This window comes from Oreochromis niloticus, linkage group LG18, assembly GCF_001858045.2.
Source record: "Oreochromis niloticus isolate F11D_XX linkage group LG18, O_niloticus_UMD_NMBU, whole genome shotgun sequence".
In the NCBI taxonomy this organism is placed as follows: domain Eukaryota; kingdom Metazoa; phylum Chordata; class Actinopteri; order Cichliformes; family Cichlidae; genus Oreochromis; species Oreochromis niloticus.
Window position 1 is genome coordinate 27,232,940 of NC_031982.2, and position 17,041 is coordinate 27,249,980.

Below are 17,041 nucleotides of genomic sequence, written 5' to 3' on the forward strand. Positions count from 1 at the left end.
ATTGTTGGGACAGTGTAGTTTTTGTGTGTTTTTTGTTTGATGGTGCAATAAGTCTTTTCAGTTGGTGAAAGGTCTGCAGGTGCTCCTGAGCACATGCAGTGATTTCCATGACAGAATCAATCATGGAAATCACCGCATGTGCTGCTTGAGGCAGCCTCTCTGAATCTTTTGATGATATTAAGCACTGCAAATAATGAGATAAGCATAGAAAGGCCAGTTTTCAGAAACTCTAAGTTTAATGCAAGTTTATTTTGTGAAAAATCGAACTGATCCTATCAGGACAGCTGAAAAATCTTCTGCTGATTTAAGAAAAAAATTAGTTCCCCATTGTCCGAAGTCTCTGTGGATTAACTATCATCTCAAAATTCTTGTGCTATTCTGTTTGAGTATCAACTTTTAATTACAGTGGGGAGAACTTATAGATGTTTTTTCTTACTTTGAGATTTGTGTGTTGTGCTGAATAGTGTAAACTAAAGACAATTAAAATGTGGGGTACTACCTCAATATCCGGACATGGGGGTAAAAAATCTGTACTATCCCACAGCTGGACATTTGTTTACCCTAACGCACCTGCTTAGCCCGTGTCAGCCTGTTAGACTGTTTCAGCGCCCTCTGCCGGACACCATTTAGCATGACATTAGCTGGATTCAACAGTTTTACTACTGCATTTACTCAGGAACATTGGTGCTTATTTACCAAAATATTTTCTAGCAGAGAGCTGAACAGAACAGAGTCTGCGCAGACTTTGTCATGATGCGTATTGATCGGGAAGGGGTCCGGAGTCTGTGAGAGCGAACAGCGGGCTTTAGATTAACCGGACTTAGTAAAACAGTAATTGGATCCATCCGCCTCGGTAAGTTTTGTTTTTAAGACAGAGAAGAAAATCTGAAGACATGTAGGCCACTCCCAGTTATGCTTCTGTGCTCAGATGTTTTGAAAGTGTATACAAAATACGCTTCTTCTTCTTTCGCACAGCGAATACCTTCGTCAGACCAGGCATGGAGATCTCTGCAGAAGTTCAGCACTATTTAAAGTATAGTTTATTTTCTGGAAGATTCACCCAGATTCTGCAGTATAGTTTCATACTTAACAACCTAATTAAAAGTGCGTTTTTAAAAAAAGGAGCAAGCTTCGACTTTACTGTTTTCCTGCTGAGGTTTGTTTTTGCTTTACTGCGTTTGCGTCACACCGCGCTTAAATTTTGTTGCGCTTCTACCCTAAATTTTTTTGGTAGTCTTTCTCCTTTGGTGAATTTTGACCTTTATTACAAGCATAATTTCAATAGACTGTAAAATTACTTTGAACATCATCTCGCTGAAGAAAATCAATCGAATATGATTTCGTCATATGGAAAATTTGCGCTTTCCTCTGTTTGTTTGTCGTTTGTTTCTGTATTAAATTGCACAATACAATCTTAATTGTGATAGATTATAGTGTTTTAAAAATATCAAAAATAAATTTCTGGCAGGTTGTTTCTTGTCTGTTTAACAATAATCACTAACGAAGAAGAAACACTATCACAAAACCTAGGGTAGAAGCGCAAAGATATTTAAACGACCTTTGGCCTAAAAAAAAAAAAACAAACAAAAAACTTGACGTGTCCGCCTGTGTGATTGTGCGCTTGCCCAGAATTTGAGAGGAGATTGGTTGTTGTATGGACATGATGCAAGAGCATGTCGGAGCACTGGGCTTAGGTTCAACACTGAAAGAGCTGTGTCGCTTGACACTTTATTAGGTACACCTGTTTAACTGATTGTTAATACAAATACCTATTTAGCCGTCCAGTGGCAGCAACTCCGTGCATTTAGACATATAGCCATGGTCAAGACGACCTGCTGAGTTTAAATTGAGTATCAGAATGTAGAAGAGATTTTAATTTGCATTTGCAAAGAGGTCAAAGAACGAGGAGCGCAACAACCGTCTGCATGGCTTTTAACAGAAAATAATAATAACAAACACAGAATCATTTATAGAAACAAGGTATGTACCCGCCGTGGTCACAGAATACAATCAGACAAAACAATCTGTACAGTCGAGTATATCTTGTAATAGAGGATTATATAAAGACATGATGCTATGGAGCCTTCCATTCAGCCATATCAAATTAAAACAGAATCTTTCATCACAACATATTAAGGACATCCACACTCGTTGACATCATCAGGATCCAAGAACAAACTGCCATCGGTGAGAAAACGATGCTTTAGAACTGCCGCTCCCAAAGTCGAGAGTGCTGCAGCCCATTTAAAAAACAGAAAACCTAGCGGTGCTCACCCAATCTGAAATCCTCCCTCTAATTAAAATACAAAAGAAATGTATATATTTTCTTGAAAAACAAAAAACAAACAAACACAAACAACTCAGGCTGTTGGCTATAATTTGCTAATGTTACCCAATCATATGCATAATGTTAAGGCCAGTGTGTGACCCCGCCTGCCACAGGGATACAAATTTCAATACATGAGCAGAAAATTAAGGTCAGAGTAATGAATAATATGACAAACTAACCACCTCTTACTACCAGTTCGAATTCACTTTTTATATAAGTAAATTAACTTGTATGAATATGTAACTACACATACATACACATACTTCTGAGTAATTCCAAACCGAATTTCTGTTAATACTGTGGCCCACCCGCAGTACCTTTACAGCCCACCAGAGGGCCCCACCCCACACTTTCAAAGCAGGAAAAATACCCAGTGTATTAAAGCTTGTTTCTTTTTCTCTGCATCATTGGCATTAAATTTATGAAGTTTTACTACTGAAAATTTTGATATATCCCAGTAGACAGCTGAAGTAAAATTAATTAGGTTGCTGTTTGTAACAAAGCATAACTGTAAATTTCAGACTTTAAAATTTCATGTAGTTAAAAAGTTATGAGGTTTAAAAAATGCTGAGACATTAAAAAGTGCCACATTTTGACCTAACACTGTATACTTTCTGGTCTGTAACTCCTGTAATCTACATAGTATGTAGCATCCCATCCTTAAATATCCTAAAGTTAAAAAAAAGTATCTGATTCTGATGGTGTCGAGTGGGAAGCATTCAAAGAATGTTTCTTTTTTATTTTCCTTGCAATGACCAATTTGTCCAAATATTGGACATTCATGGAGTTCAGTCTTTGATCTTTCAGAAAAGATGTCCTCCCAAGTCAGGCTGAGGCTGCTGCCGAGCACCAGGTGTCTGTTTGATGAGCCCGTTCAGCTGAAAGTGGCCGGGCTGCGGTCAAGGCAGGTGGTCACTATCAGAGCCACATCGACCGACGAGAGAGAAGTGGTGTTCGGCTCTTCAGCCACTTACAGGGCAGATGATGGCGGAGAGGTCGACCTGAACAGAGACCCCTCACTCAACGGGAGCTACGTTGGAGTGCAGCCCATGGGTCTGCTGCAGTCACTGAAGGCAGACACTTTACACAAGTACTTCTTCAAGAACAAAGCTCTGAACCCTCACGTGGTGAAGTTTTCTGTGCACGAACAGGAGGGGGACGGCAGGATGCTGGCAGAAGAGACAAACGAGAGGTTTCTGATGGGAGACGGGGTCAGTCGGGACCCAATCAAAGAGGGGAACATACGAGGAGTCTTGTTTACACCCCCAGGTACTGTATGTGGTTTTCCACTTAGAAGTATTCACTATCATTACAGTGGGTTTTTTTTTTTAAAGGTGGTGAAGGTATATAAATAAAAACTTTTTCAGCAAAGGATACATCACTTTTCTGGATTCATTTTCTCATTTATCTAATGCGTGAGTCCTGCTTGAGAGGGGAAATCAGTCTGAGTAGGCCAGGTTGAAATTCAATTTCAATTCAGTTTTATTTATATAGCGCCAAATCACAACAACAGTCGCCTCAAGGTGCTTTATATTGTAAGGCAGACCCTACAGCAGGGGTGGGCAATTCCAGGCCCCGAGGGCCGGTGTCCCTGCAGGTTTTAGATCTCACCTTGGGTCTACACACCTGAATCACATGATTAGTTCGTTACCAGCCCTCTGGAGAACATCAGGACATGTTGAGGAGATAATTTAGCCATTTAAATCAGCTGTGTTGGTTCAAGGACACATGTAAAACCTGCAGGGACACCGGCCCTCGGTGCCCACCCCTGCCCTACAGTAATACATACAGAGAAAAACCCAACAATCAAATGACCCCCTGTGAGCAAGCACTTTGGCGACAGTGGGAAGGAAAAACTCCCTTTTAACAGGAAGAAACCTCCGGCAGAACCAGGCTTAGGGAGGGGCGGCCATCTGCTGCGACCGGTTGGGGTGAGAGAAGGAAGACAGGATAGAAGACGTGCTGTGGTAGAGAGACAGAGATTAATAACAAATGTCTTGAAAGATGTCTCAGTTCCTAAAATGCATCTGGAGGACAGATGCATTTTAGGGTGGCTTGTCAAATTAGCTGTAATCATTTTTGCACAGCTGTGTCCTTTGTAGAAGTACTTATTGTACTACTTTGTGAAGTTATTTAAAAGTATCCTTAAATATAAAAAAAATGTCTTGAACACCTCTGAGATCATAAAATACAGAAGTAACTGGGCTGTAATGAAACTATATATGATGAAACTTACACCAAAATCATGATACATGTGTGAAAAAGATTTTTAGCCATATTTAAACTGGAATATATAGATGATGTGTTGAATATGGATCTTTTATTGTAGGACTTTAGGTTAAAATTGCACATTATGCATGATTATAACCTACTACTTACATTAATCTTTTGTTGTCTGTGTTCTAGGAGAAGGTCCGTTCCCTGCTGTGCTGGATCTGGGCACCTTCATGTCTGAGAAAAGAGCCTGTTTGCTGGCCAACAAAGGGTTTCTGGTCCTCAGTACAGCTGTGTTCAATGACAGACAAAATATGAAAGAGATACATCTGGACCCCTTTAAAGAAGCTGTGGATTTCTTACGCCACCACCCCAAGGTGGGTCCAGTGGGTGACATTTAAGCCAGCAGCATAACATTACAAGAACCCATGTAACTGTGTGTTCAGACCAAATGTGAAGCAAATTTTTTTGGGGGGGATGATTGCATGCATAGTCTGTGAAATGCAGTGAACTGGTTAAAAATCAGTCAGGTTTGAAGAATTGCTTGGCAAAAAGTGAGATACTGCTTTAGGGAGTCCTAGTTATGTGTAGTTATGAGTTATGTGGCAGAACACTCATTTTTTCTTTACTGTTCCAGTTTAAATGCCCAGTAGGTCACAACTTTTAATACTTCGGAATTGCCAGTTTCTGAGCTCTTTGTGTGTTTATCACCTTTAATCTGTGCGTTATTTCACAGGCGGGCAGTAAAGGAGTCGGCGTAATATCAAGATCAAAGGGAACGGATATCGCGCTCTCTCTTGCTGCGTTCGTGCCTGGTGTCCAGGCCGTAGTTTGGATCAATGGCACCAGTGCCAGTGTGGGCACTCCCCTCTACTACAAGAAACAGCAGATCCTCTCACCCTTAATGTTTGACTTCAGCAAGGTGATTACCACCAAGTCTGGAGCAAACCTTATCAAGTATGCTATTGAAGATCCCTTGGAAGAGAAGAACAAAGGAAGCCTCGTCCCCATTGAACGAGCCAAGAGCCAGTTCCTCTTTGTGGCTGCAGAGGACGACCTCAACTGGGACAGCAAGGCCTACATGGACGAGATGGTGGAGAGACTGACGCGTCATGGGAAGGAGAACTTTGAGACTGTTTTTTATCCTGGAGCTGGACATTTGCTGGAGCCACCCTATGGACCCTTCTGCTCCTCTGCTTTACATGGGATGCTTAGCTTCTCAGTGGTGTGGGGAGGGGAGCCCAGGGCCCACGCAGCAGCAGAGATCACCTGTGGAAGAAGATCCAGGAGTTCTTAAGAACTCACCTGAGTTGTGATGATGCACAGACTAAAGCCAATTTATAAACAGGATTAGAAAGGAAAAAAAACAAAACAACAACAACTATTCAATATATTATTTTATTTGCTTGTGAATATTTTCCGTTCCTGTCTTTGAATGCATTTCATGTTTGATTTTAATATCAGAATACTTTAATAATACCTAAGGAAATTAAATGGGTTACAGTTACTCCAGGACAACAGTAACTTCTTCTTCACCTCATCCAGCTCTTCTGACTGCTGCTGAGCTCCAAAGCCTTTTACCTGTTTGGAATTTGTGTTGACTGAATACATAAATACATAAATCAAGTTTAATACAACGGCAGCTATCTTTGAAAGAAAGAATGGAAATAAATGACATTTGTGTTCAGCCTGTGAGTGACCATCCTACAGCTATCTGGGTAAGGTCACTACCAGAAAACAGCAAGGAAGGAGACCAAAGACACCACCTGGGAGATATCGCTACAGAATACATGTTACAATACAAATGCGAACACACACACAGGAACAAAAGGTTAAACCATACAAGACCAACTCCAAGTTAAAGAACTGCATTATTATAGCACATTTCTAAAAAAATATTTCACTACCACAGTAATACAATGATGAAAATGGCAGCACAGAAAACTAGCACATTACTCATCAATGCTGCTCTTTTTTATGATACATAAAAATGTTTTTTTTAAATAATGATGTATTGAAAAACAAGACAAAATAAGTGTAAAAACCTGTTTCTTGTAGTTGTGAAAGTATTCGCACCACTATCAACTACAGCAGACTCCAAATGTGTGTTTGTCATCCTTTAATAGCATGTAACTGTAACGACAGATTAACTGCTAACAGACGTTATCTATTTGTTAAACTCAAAAATTAAACATTATGATTTAATTTATGACTGTTTTATACATTGACTGTTTTCTACAGTCAATGGTTTTATAGGTTCACCTAATTTGTTTATCAATCTGATCACGCTTTTCTGCTTTGGGGCGGGACGAGTAGTAAAGGTTCGCGTGAACCTGTGGGAGCTGACACAGAAGCTAAGTCCTAAGCATTGTGGGATCTGTTGTGGATTACATGTAAGTGTATCTCCAAAAGTTGAATCTGTTCATCTGGACGTAGCATTCTTGGGGTGGACCAGTTTTTGGCGCAGCGTATTTTGGGGTTTAAAAGCCACAGAGACCCGGTGTTTAGAAAAAGCCGATCCAGGAGAGAAGGACAACCGCTGCCCAGGCGAAAACCTGTAGTGATCCCATATGTGTCAGGAGTATCGGAACAGTTGAGACGCATTTTTTCTAAACACCGGGTCTCTGTGGCTTTTAAACCCCAAAATACGCTGCGCCAAAAACTGGTCCACCCCAAGAATCGGGTCCCCCGACACAAACAGAGTAACATAGTGTACGCTGTTAAGTGCCAGGAGGATTGCCAGGATTTATACATCGGGGAAACCAAACAACCTCTGGTGAAGCGGATGGCACAACACAGAAGAGCTACCTCGTCAGGCCAGGACTCTGCAGTTTATTTACACCTACAGGCCAGTGGACACTCTTTCAACGATGAGGATGTACACATCCTGGACAGGGAAGAACGCTGGTTTGAGCGCGGAGTCAAGGAGGCCATTTACGTGAAAAGAGAAAGACCATCTCTGAATCAAGGAGGGGGCCTAAGGGTACATCTTTCGCCATCTTACAATGCTGTGATTGCAGCCATTCCCCAACTCTCTGTGAATGGTACTCATGGCCATTGATCAGTGTTCTTTGATCAGTGGGTTTTGGTTTGATTGTTGATCAATGGTCATGGGAATTTGCATAATTATGATTAAGGAACTGACCTCACAGCCCATTGTTCCTTCAGTGGGCTGGTTTCAGTCATTATGCAAATGTACTGTTTATAAGGTTTGGGGAAACCTGCAGTCAGCTGAGACTGAAGAAGTCACTTGGATGAGTGACGAAACGTTTCTCCCACAAAACGCTACGTCCAGATGAACAGATTCAACTTTTGGAGATTTACTTTCCTGGATGATTGAGAATGCATCAAGACATGTAAGTGTATCATTGAGGTCGACTACCCGTGGTCCTGATATATGTTTGTGATCTGCAAGAGGTAAACGAGAGTGTGTGCCTTGACTTGGTGCTGTAACGTGAAATATGACGCTATCTATCGGCCTGTTAATTAGCGCAGTTTATAGCATTAAATAGCTTTATTTGCTATAATACCATGCTGTTTGTTTTAGCGTTGTGCTAAAACTTCTCAATTAAAGCATACTAACGCTAAGTCGTCATGACATAGCGCCTGGTATTGTAGCTCAACTGTTTCGATGTGTTTAGAAGCCGATGGACTCTGTGAACAGAGAGGGGGAGAGAGAAGTTTCTGCCCAGACGGAGCTGCTGTTTTCTCAGTCCTGATTCTCTTCACTGCTGAGAGCTAACTGTTTAGCTGCAACTGCTAACTGCCCATTTCTGACTACCCCTACTAACAAACTCATTGGACTCGTGAGTACTAACTGAACTAAAGTGCACGTGCTTAAACTCAAACTGAGCAGTTTTAGACCTCACTACACCCGAACTTAAAAACAGGTCTGCAACAAATACTATGCTTCAGGTTTAATATGGACAAGTAAATGTGTGTGTATGTGGGGGGCCCACCAGTACAAATATGTTTTAAGTTGATAGTAACTGTTTTAGTTGTACCCAGAGGTATTTCAAAGGTGAAAGCCATTCCACTCTAAAGGTGTAAGGTTTTATGACTGAAACCAGAGTTAGGACTTAAGAGACCTGGTGTTTTATTTTGAAAATCTTAATTTATATACCATGCAGTAATTGTTACATTGGGTTTTATTTTGGTTCATTTCATAAGAAAGTAACTGTTTTCAGTTTATTTAATTTTTTCCTTTCCCAAATAAATACCCAGTGAAGAATGAATTTTGTGTAAGATACAGTTGTGGTGGTATTTATTAATCTAATTAGAAGGGATTGGTAGTCATATATAGCAGTACTACGAACCTAGGCCCAATCTCACGCTAGCTTTTACCATAGCTTTGTAGGACCTGGGTTACAAGTAGAAAGCTGTTCAAATTTAATACTGACCTAAATTACTGGATCGGATATCGGAGAGAAATAAAAAAATGTAATCCGATCCATTAAATATCACAAAAGCACTTCACCTTAGCACGTCGGAGCAGTATGCGTCACGTGATAGAGCGGCTGTGGCGTGCGAGACCTCTCGGCGGTCTGGTTGAGTATTACTTTCTAGACCAGGATCCTTTTCTACGTAGCTGATGGCTGGTAACTGCGCAGGGGCGGATCTAGCAAAGTTTAGCCAGGGGGGCCGATAGGGCATTAACAGGGAAAAGGAGGGCACAAAGACATACTTTTCTTTCTTATTCTCATTGAAATTGTCTAGCTTTTAATAAATAATTATCTGACTCTTACACCCAACGTTTTAATCTATTGCTTATTTGCATTCAGCTTCTGTTAACACTTGTGTTCTTGTAAGTTTTATTAAAATTACTTTTATTTCATTTTGACCGTGCATTGATGTCCGTGGATTAGCTCTTCTCTTCTAATCTTATTGTCAGGTGTTTAGGTTTAATGAGAGTAATTAAATTTTGTTTTAAATTTAATTACCTTTAAATTAAAGTGTGAACCAGAAAGTGTAAAATAGCACACTGGAATGAATGTTCAGATACTAGTATGGCTGAAAAGAGGAATTAAACTGACTAAAATAGGTAATTCCTCAATTGACTGTATATTTGTACTGATTATAGAAAATTATATTAATTGAAATTATATTAAAATAGAAAATCTATTTTATTAACTCCACAATAATCATTTTGATATGAAGCATGGGAGGGTTTCTGGTTTAAAGTTGTCATACTGATATGGGTTGGGCAACAGTTGCTCAAATTTAACCAAAATTAGCACATTGAAACTTTCCCTGATATTCTAGCCAATCCTATTAAACACATTTGTTAGCCAGGTAATATATTAGATATGTAAATTTGTAGTTTCTTGACAATATTTTCATTTTTTATTTTTATTTTGTCCCATTGTATGAATATGTTATACATGTTTGTAGTGAGACACTTTATCCTGCAAGATTACCCAATACTGTCACGTAGACAGGAGCAGGTGAATTCAGTAACACTCAGAAAGGCAGCACTGTTGTTTATTTAGATTAAATGAGTAAAATACAAAAAGATGGAAATGTGCAAGGGGCTTGGTGCTCCAAGGCAGCTGCAAGGGGGCCAATATTTACAGTGCTCTCAATAACAACTCAGGATCACCACACAAGGAGAGGGGCCCAAAACCTGTGCACAGAGAGAGAGGGAGATCAGGCAATCCACAATTAAGTAAGATGATAAGACAAGCTCAAGTGCCTTAAATAGCAGTCTCATCAGCCAGGCGATCAGGAACAGGAACAGGTGGAACCTCAGAGGTACACACAATCAAGGGTCCTAAGGCATCCTGAAACAGGCTAGGGAAGAGAGAGAGAGCAGGATAACCAAGGCCCCTGACAAATACACACTGAATTTATCTCAAGGTTTTTGTAGTTTTTTTTTTGTGTGTGGATATTTTCATACTAATTTCTATATCTAAATACTGAATGAAGATCACTTCATGTCAAGAGAACAGTGAAGTTCAGTTTGTTTCTCTAAGTTCAGTCCACTTCTGCTATTTATCAGAAAGTAGACGACTGTGAAAAAAATATTCCTCTCATGCTGATTTAGTTGTTGTTCTGTCATGTGACTCAGTTGCACTGTCGACTGTTAGTGACAGTAACATGTAGTAGAGGTGAAAAAACTGCATGAATAAAATTAGTGATGTGTGTTGGAAGGAATCTTTCTACTGTGGCAGCAACACCAAGCTTTTTTTCTGGAACAAGAAACAGAAGAAAGAAACCGAGGAAGAAGGAAATCTCTCAGACAGACCCCAACCCCCAGCACAGAGATACAGATCACTGTCACAGTTCTTCCAGAGAGCCAAAGATCTCCAGGTATCCTATATAGTGGTGAAAGTAATCAGAATCACAATCGCGTTTATTAGGAATTTCGTTGGTGTCTCTCAAGCACAATAATGTAAACCCACTGAAGTTGAAGTAATGTTTCATTGAAGTAATGACGACCCATTGAAGTAATGTTTCAGTCATGACTGAATCCAGTTCTTCAGCATTAGTTAATGATAAAGTGTTGTATTGGTGATCATAGCTGTTAAATTAGCACACTGATCTCCCATACTAGAGATGGGACCTGAGAACCGGTTCTTGTAGCAAACCGGTGCCCAGTAGTTCAGTTTCTTGTGATTGTTAAGTCTGTCTGCCCATCAATCCTACTTATTGGTTCCAGTTTCACTTGCGCTACAATTAGCTGATTTTAGGAAAATAGCAGTGCGTTACGCAGTGTGGATATGGAGTTCTTTTAGTCTTGGATTTATTTAATGTATTTGTTGCTTTCAGTTGCTGTCACGTTTTTGTGTTAAGTACTGTTTAACCTGTGTGACACTTTTGTTTTGTGTTCCCCCTCACTGATTTTGTTAATCTTTGTCTTGTTCATCAGCCTTCTTCAATGGGTTGTTTTAGAGGTCACTTTTGCCTATTTCTGGAGTCCTTGCAAGTGGGTCAGTGTGTCATTGCATCCTTTTCTTAATTAAATCATTGCATCAGGCAAGGTGTATGACACTTGAATGCATACTGGATTTATGCCTCTCAAAACTGACTTACTGAAGTTAGATTTCTAACTTGATCTTCCATCTACTGTCTCATTACAACAGGTAGTCTGACAGAGAGGCGTTTTACAATAATAGACATTTTTTCTTCTTTCAGAAAAGATGTCTTCCCAAGTCAGACTGAAGCTGTTGCCAAGAGCCAGGTGTCTGTTTGACGAACCCATTAAGGTGAAGGTGGAAGGGTTGAGGTCCAGACAGGTGGTCACCATGAGAGCCAGATTAACTGACGAGAAGGGAGTGGTCTTCAGCTCCTCAGCTACCTACAGGGCTGATGGCAGTGGGGAGGTCGACCTGAACAGAGATCCCTCACTTGGTGGGACATACGTTGGAGTAGAACCTATGGGTCTCCTGTGGTCCATGAGGCCAGACACCATGCACAAAAGGTTTCAAAAGACAAAGTCTCTGGAGCCCCAGTTGGTGAAGTTTTCTGTGTATGAGGAGGAAGGCAGGATACTGGCAGAAGAGACAAATGAGAGGCTTCTGATTGGAGATGGGGTCAGTGGGTCCCTGTCAAAGAGGGGAACATTAGTGGAGTCCTGTTCACACCTCCAGGTACTGCAGTTTTTCCTAGCTTTCTGTCTTTATTTTAATTAAATTACAGCCTGATGAGTGTTTCTGAACAAATACAATTGTAGTGGTCCTGGGTCTTTGACCCAGTGTTTTGGGTTTTGTTGTGGTTTTATGATTGTTTCTTTTGCTGTAAGAAATGATTTTAGCTTTTTCCAGTGTAGTCCTGAGTTTAGTTCTTTTTAGTGCTCTGAGTTTATCTTTAATTCTGGTTCATGATTTCTTGTTTGTTATTGATAGGTTCCTTTTTTCTCCTTATCTTGTCTCTTATTTACCAATCGTTTCAGCAGTTTCTCTTATCCCTTCTGACTTACTCAAGTGTATGTGTCTTGGTCTTTGTGTCTATGTTTGTTTCCTCATCTCTGTGATATCTCTTCCTCTGTCCATTACTCGAGCTCACTCTCTTTTAGCTCTGTCATGTCTGCCGTCATCAAGTTGTGTGTCGTAGGCTATGTCTCAATTCAAGGGATGCATCCTTCGGAGGGCGTGTTTGCAAGCCGATTACATCACAGCAACGCAATGAAGGCTGTCCCAATTTGAAGGCTTTTCCAAATGCGGCCAACAAATGCATCCTTCATTTCCCCGAATTTGAAGGATGGGTTGGGTGTATCCTTCGTGGCCTAACCTATCCCAGAATTCATAGCGCATAACAGCCAATTCCCATTTCCAACAATGGTGGCAGCTACTTAGTTGTAATATTACTCCTATTACTCTTTGCAATACTGTATTAATTAAATTAGTACTTATAATATTTTTGTAATAATATAAAAATAATTTTCAACTGCGGCAATGGCAGAGGAGCACAGCTAAAGAGTTTGAAATATTACTCTTTCTGGGTCACAAAATAAACTTTTAACATATTTTCAAGCAAGAATGTAGGTGTGTCTGCTCGGTTTATCAAGACATCACATATTTGCAACAGTGCTCCGATCTTTTTAGAGACGTCTGTTACCCACCAGCTCGATAGCTGATGGGGTGGTCAAGGCTCACTAGAGCCGGCGAGAACACCGAATTCCCGGCACATCGTTTTCAGACCCCGTGTCTTTCGCTACTCAGGTTTAACATGATATATAAGTCACTTAGATAACTTAATGTTATTGTTTGGCTTTTTTCAGTATTTTATTTGTTCCAGAGTAAATTTGGCTGAGATTAACGTTATAGTTTTCACACAGCTGAATAAACGTCAAAGAGAAAACTGATTATCAGAAGTTTGAGATGGTCGAGAATTTACTCCAATGTCGTTGTTATATTTTAGATAGCAAGGAGCAGACGGCTGAGTTTATTAAACTCCACTGAGACAGCAGTGATGCAAATCTGAAGGCTAGACCGTCCCATTTTACAGCCTCGCACTTCTGGCCTTCTCTGTCTTCAGAGGGCCTGGCCCACGTAGACCGTGAAGGCCGGGTCCCCCAAAGGATCCAGCCCCTGTATTGAGACACAGTTGTAGTCTGCATCTCAGTGTATTTTGATAGTCATTGTCTCACGTGCTTGGTGTTCAGTTTTGCTTCCACTGTCTAATCATTTAGATTATGCCAAGCCGTGTTTCCCAGGTGTTCCCGCTCGTTATCCTGTGTATTTAAGTCCTCAGTTTCCTTTGTTCATTGTCACGTCATCAATTTTCATTTCAGTCTATCTGTAACTGCTGTCTACCTATTCTTCTTTTATTTAGTCACATAATAAAGTGACAGAGATTAGATCTTAAGGAAATCTAGAAATTAAAAATGAAATATGATTATTTTTTTGTGTCTATGTTCCAGGAGAAGGTCTGTTTCCTGCTGTCTTGGATATGCCTACATTGAGATCTGAGACAAGAGCCAGTCTACTGGCTAACAAAGGCTTTGTCGTCCTCTCTATGCGTGCGGCCGAAGCCATATTTCAAAATATGCAAAAGATTCATCTGGACCACTTTAAGGAAGCAATGGATTTCTTAAAACAGCAACCTAAGGTGAGTTATTTTAATGAGACTCAGAAGGACTGAAAAAGTTTTGCCTTTTCCAGAAACAGGTATTTGCTTCTTTTTTGTGGACCCTGAAATTCAGCTGCTGGATTCCTCCAGCTAATAGGCTTCCCAAAGCTCTTAATAAGGAAAAAAATAAATAAAATAAAAAGGTCACATTCTGAGAAAATTTCTCATTTTCTTTTGTTCAGAGATTTGGATAAATGAATTAGTTTCTCCAAACATAAAGCTGTAGCCAGCCAAGCACAGAACCCAAAAACGGGGAATTGGTTTGGCTAAGCTAACAATAAAATCAACATACCTGTTTCTCAAGATCTCAGTCATTATTTACTATAATCTTGTTGGTTGAACTTAAAATATGAACAATTTCATTTTTTTTCCTACAAAAATCAGTTTTACTACAGTAGATCAGCTTAATTGGTATGTAAAAGGATAAAGTCCAGGTACATAGTAACCATAACTATGAACTTTATTGTCTTACCATATGAACCTTTGCGGACCTTGAGGTCCTCTGGTACTGGCCTTTTAATTGTCCCTAAAGTCAGGACACATACTCACGGAGAGGCAGCTTTTCAGTGGTATGGTCCTCGTCTGTGGAACAGCCTGCCGGAGGACCTCAGGGCCGTAGAGAACGTACATGTTTTTAAGAACAGGCTCAAGACCCACCTTTTTAATTTAGCTTTCACCTAACGTTTATTTATTTTATGCTTATTTATTCTATCCTGTTATTCTATTTATATTATTAATTTAGGTTTTACCTAATATTTATTGATTTTATTCTTATTCATTTTTTTTTATCTTCTTACTCTATTATTTATAGAGTAGATTTATTTATACTGTATCCCATTCTTATTTATTTTATCTTTTTATCCTGTATGTATTCTTATTAGGTCATATCTCCAGTGTTTCCTCGGAGGGGGCTCTCTGCACCGGGGCTGTGATCGACCATGGCTGCTGGGGCTCTGTGGGTCTTCTCAGCCTGGCTGGGGGGCTTCTTTGCCTCCCTCCTGCTGTGTGCCCAGCCTGGAGGCTGCGGTCTGTGAAGGGCTCCCGGTGCAGACGGCTCCCTGTGATAGTGTTTGCTCACCTGGCTCATGTGTGCCCAGCCCAATTTTACTCTTCGTGTGTGTGTGAGTGTGTGTGGGGTGGGGGGGGGGATGTATCCATGATTGTTTATGTTAATGAGACTGTGGGGAGTGAGTTGGAGGGCGGGGCGGGGTGGGCTGCTTTTAACCATGTAAAGCACTTTGTGCTACATTGCTGTATGAAAAGTGCTTTATAAATAAAGACTGATTGATTGATTGATTGATTGATTGATTATTTAATTAAATATGATAATTTTAAGAATATCATATAAAAATTATATTATTGTGAATGTTTGACTCTTTTATTTTGAAATTAACCCTTTCACGCATAGTGTTCACTACAGTGAACTGATATTTAAAGGCTGTTTTCTTGTATTTGTGTCAGTGTTGATGGTATACTTGCACATAAACCACTACATTGGACACTGATGTGTCATTCCATACCCTGCCACCCAGAGGTCTTTTAATGTTACTATAGATGTATGACATGTTTCATTGTAATTATTATTTAACCCTGTCATGCATGAATCATGACAACCTCAATCAGGATTTTTTTTTCTCAAGTATTTTTATTCATTTTTTCATGTGTAAAGATGAATAAAAATACTTAAGAAAAAAATCCTGACTGAGATTATCATAAATTATGCATGAAAGGGTTAATTTTGCCATCAAAGGTTTGTCTTCACTAGCAATAATGCCTTATCCATTTCATTTGCGGGGATGATGAATGGTCACACTCTCAAAGTGCCTAAAAGGTGTAACAAATGACATTAGTCCTGAGCTCGAAGTGTTTCTATAAATTTTATCAGCTTTAGTTTGTGTTATTTTACAGGTGGGCAGTAAAGGAGTTGGCATAGTAGGAAGATCAAAGGGAGCAGACCTTGCACTCTCACTTGCTACTTTTGTGCCAGGTGTCGAGGCTGCAGTATGCATCAACGGCAACAGTGCCAATGTGGGCGTTCCTCTCTATCACAAGAAACAGAAGATTCTCTCACCATTAATGTATGACTTAAGTAAGTTGATTCCCACTGAGTCAGGTGCCAGCATTGGAAAGTATATTTGTGAAGACCCACTAGCAGAGAAGACAAGGGCAGCCTCATCCCCACTGAACGAGCAAAGGCTCATTTCCTCTTTGTGGCTGGAGAGGATGACCTCTGGTGGGACAGCAAGGCCTACATGGACCAGATGGTGGAGAGACTGAAGCGTCATGGAAAGGAGAACTTTGAGAGTGTGTCTTACCGTGGAGCTGGACACTTGCTGGAGCCACCTTATGAACCCTTCTGCCCTTCTTCTGCACACGGAATTCTTAGGTATTTATCCTCGTGGGGAGGTCAACCCAAGGCACATACAGCAGCTGAGGTCCAACTGTGGAAGAAGATCCAGGAGTTCTTCAGAACTCACCTGAGTTGTGATCCTGCACAGACAAAAGCCAAGTTATAAAAGAAAATGATAATTATAAAGACTGAGTAACAGAAAAATGAATAACATCAAATTAATTTACGACAACTTGTTAAAAATGTGTAATTTGTAGAAGATCCATGATTTGTATGAGTATCTTCCCACTTATCTTTCAAGCTTTACTTTGTGTCTGTGTTCACCGCAGTTTGTCCCTCCTTCAGCTGGCAATTTGTTTGTTCCTTCACTAAGTATCCTAAGTGTCATTGAGCTGACGGTACCATGGGAGGAAGCAATTGAGGAGGCATTTGAGCGTAAGAAGCTGCGGTATGCCAATTTGGCAGCTGAGGCAGAGGACAGAAGCTGGAAGATCAAGGTGCACCCGGGGGCCTGATCAACCCTGGCAGGGCCTCCTTGGATGAGGGTGTCTAGTGATAATGGCCGAAACACCCGATGA

At 40.3% G+C, this 17,041-nt stretch overlaps 2 protein-coding genes across 2 annotated transcripts; both read left to right on the plus strand.

Annotated features, from left to right (window-relative positions):
* The first annotated feature begins 690 nt into the window (after positions 1-690).
* Positions 691-8,445, plus strand: LOC102082590 (acyl-coenzyme A thioesterase 1). Its single transcript, XM_019348047.2, is given in 6 exon segments — positions 691-853; positions 3,137-3,598; positions 4,736-4,920; positions 5,280-5,808; positions 5,811-6,936; positions 8,185-8,445. Coding segments are annotated over 4 exon segments (1,248 nt in total). The 5' UTR covers positions 691-853; positions 3,137-3,141; the 3' UTR covers positions 5,888-6,936; positions 8,185-8,445.
* LOC100705734 (acyl-coenzyme A thioesterase 1) lies at positions 6,849-16,719 on the plus strand. The gene is given in 9 exon segments (XM_019347487.2): positions 6,849-6,934; positions 7,898-7,960; positions 10,714-10,852; positions 11,412-11,472; positions 11,678-12,132; positions 13,522-13,540; positions 13,905-14,092; positions 16,022-16,383; positions 16,386-16,719. Coding segments are annotated over 8 exon segments (1,488 nt in total). The 5' UTR covers positions 6,849-6,934; positions 7,898-7,940; the 3' UTR covers positions 16,630-16,719.
* The last annotated feature ends 322 nt before the right edge of the window (positions 16,720-17,041 follow it).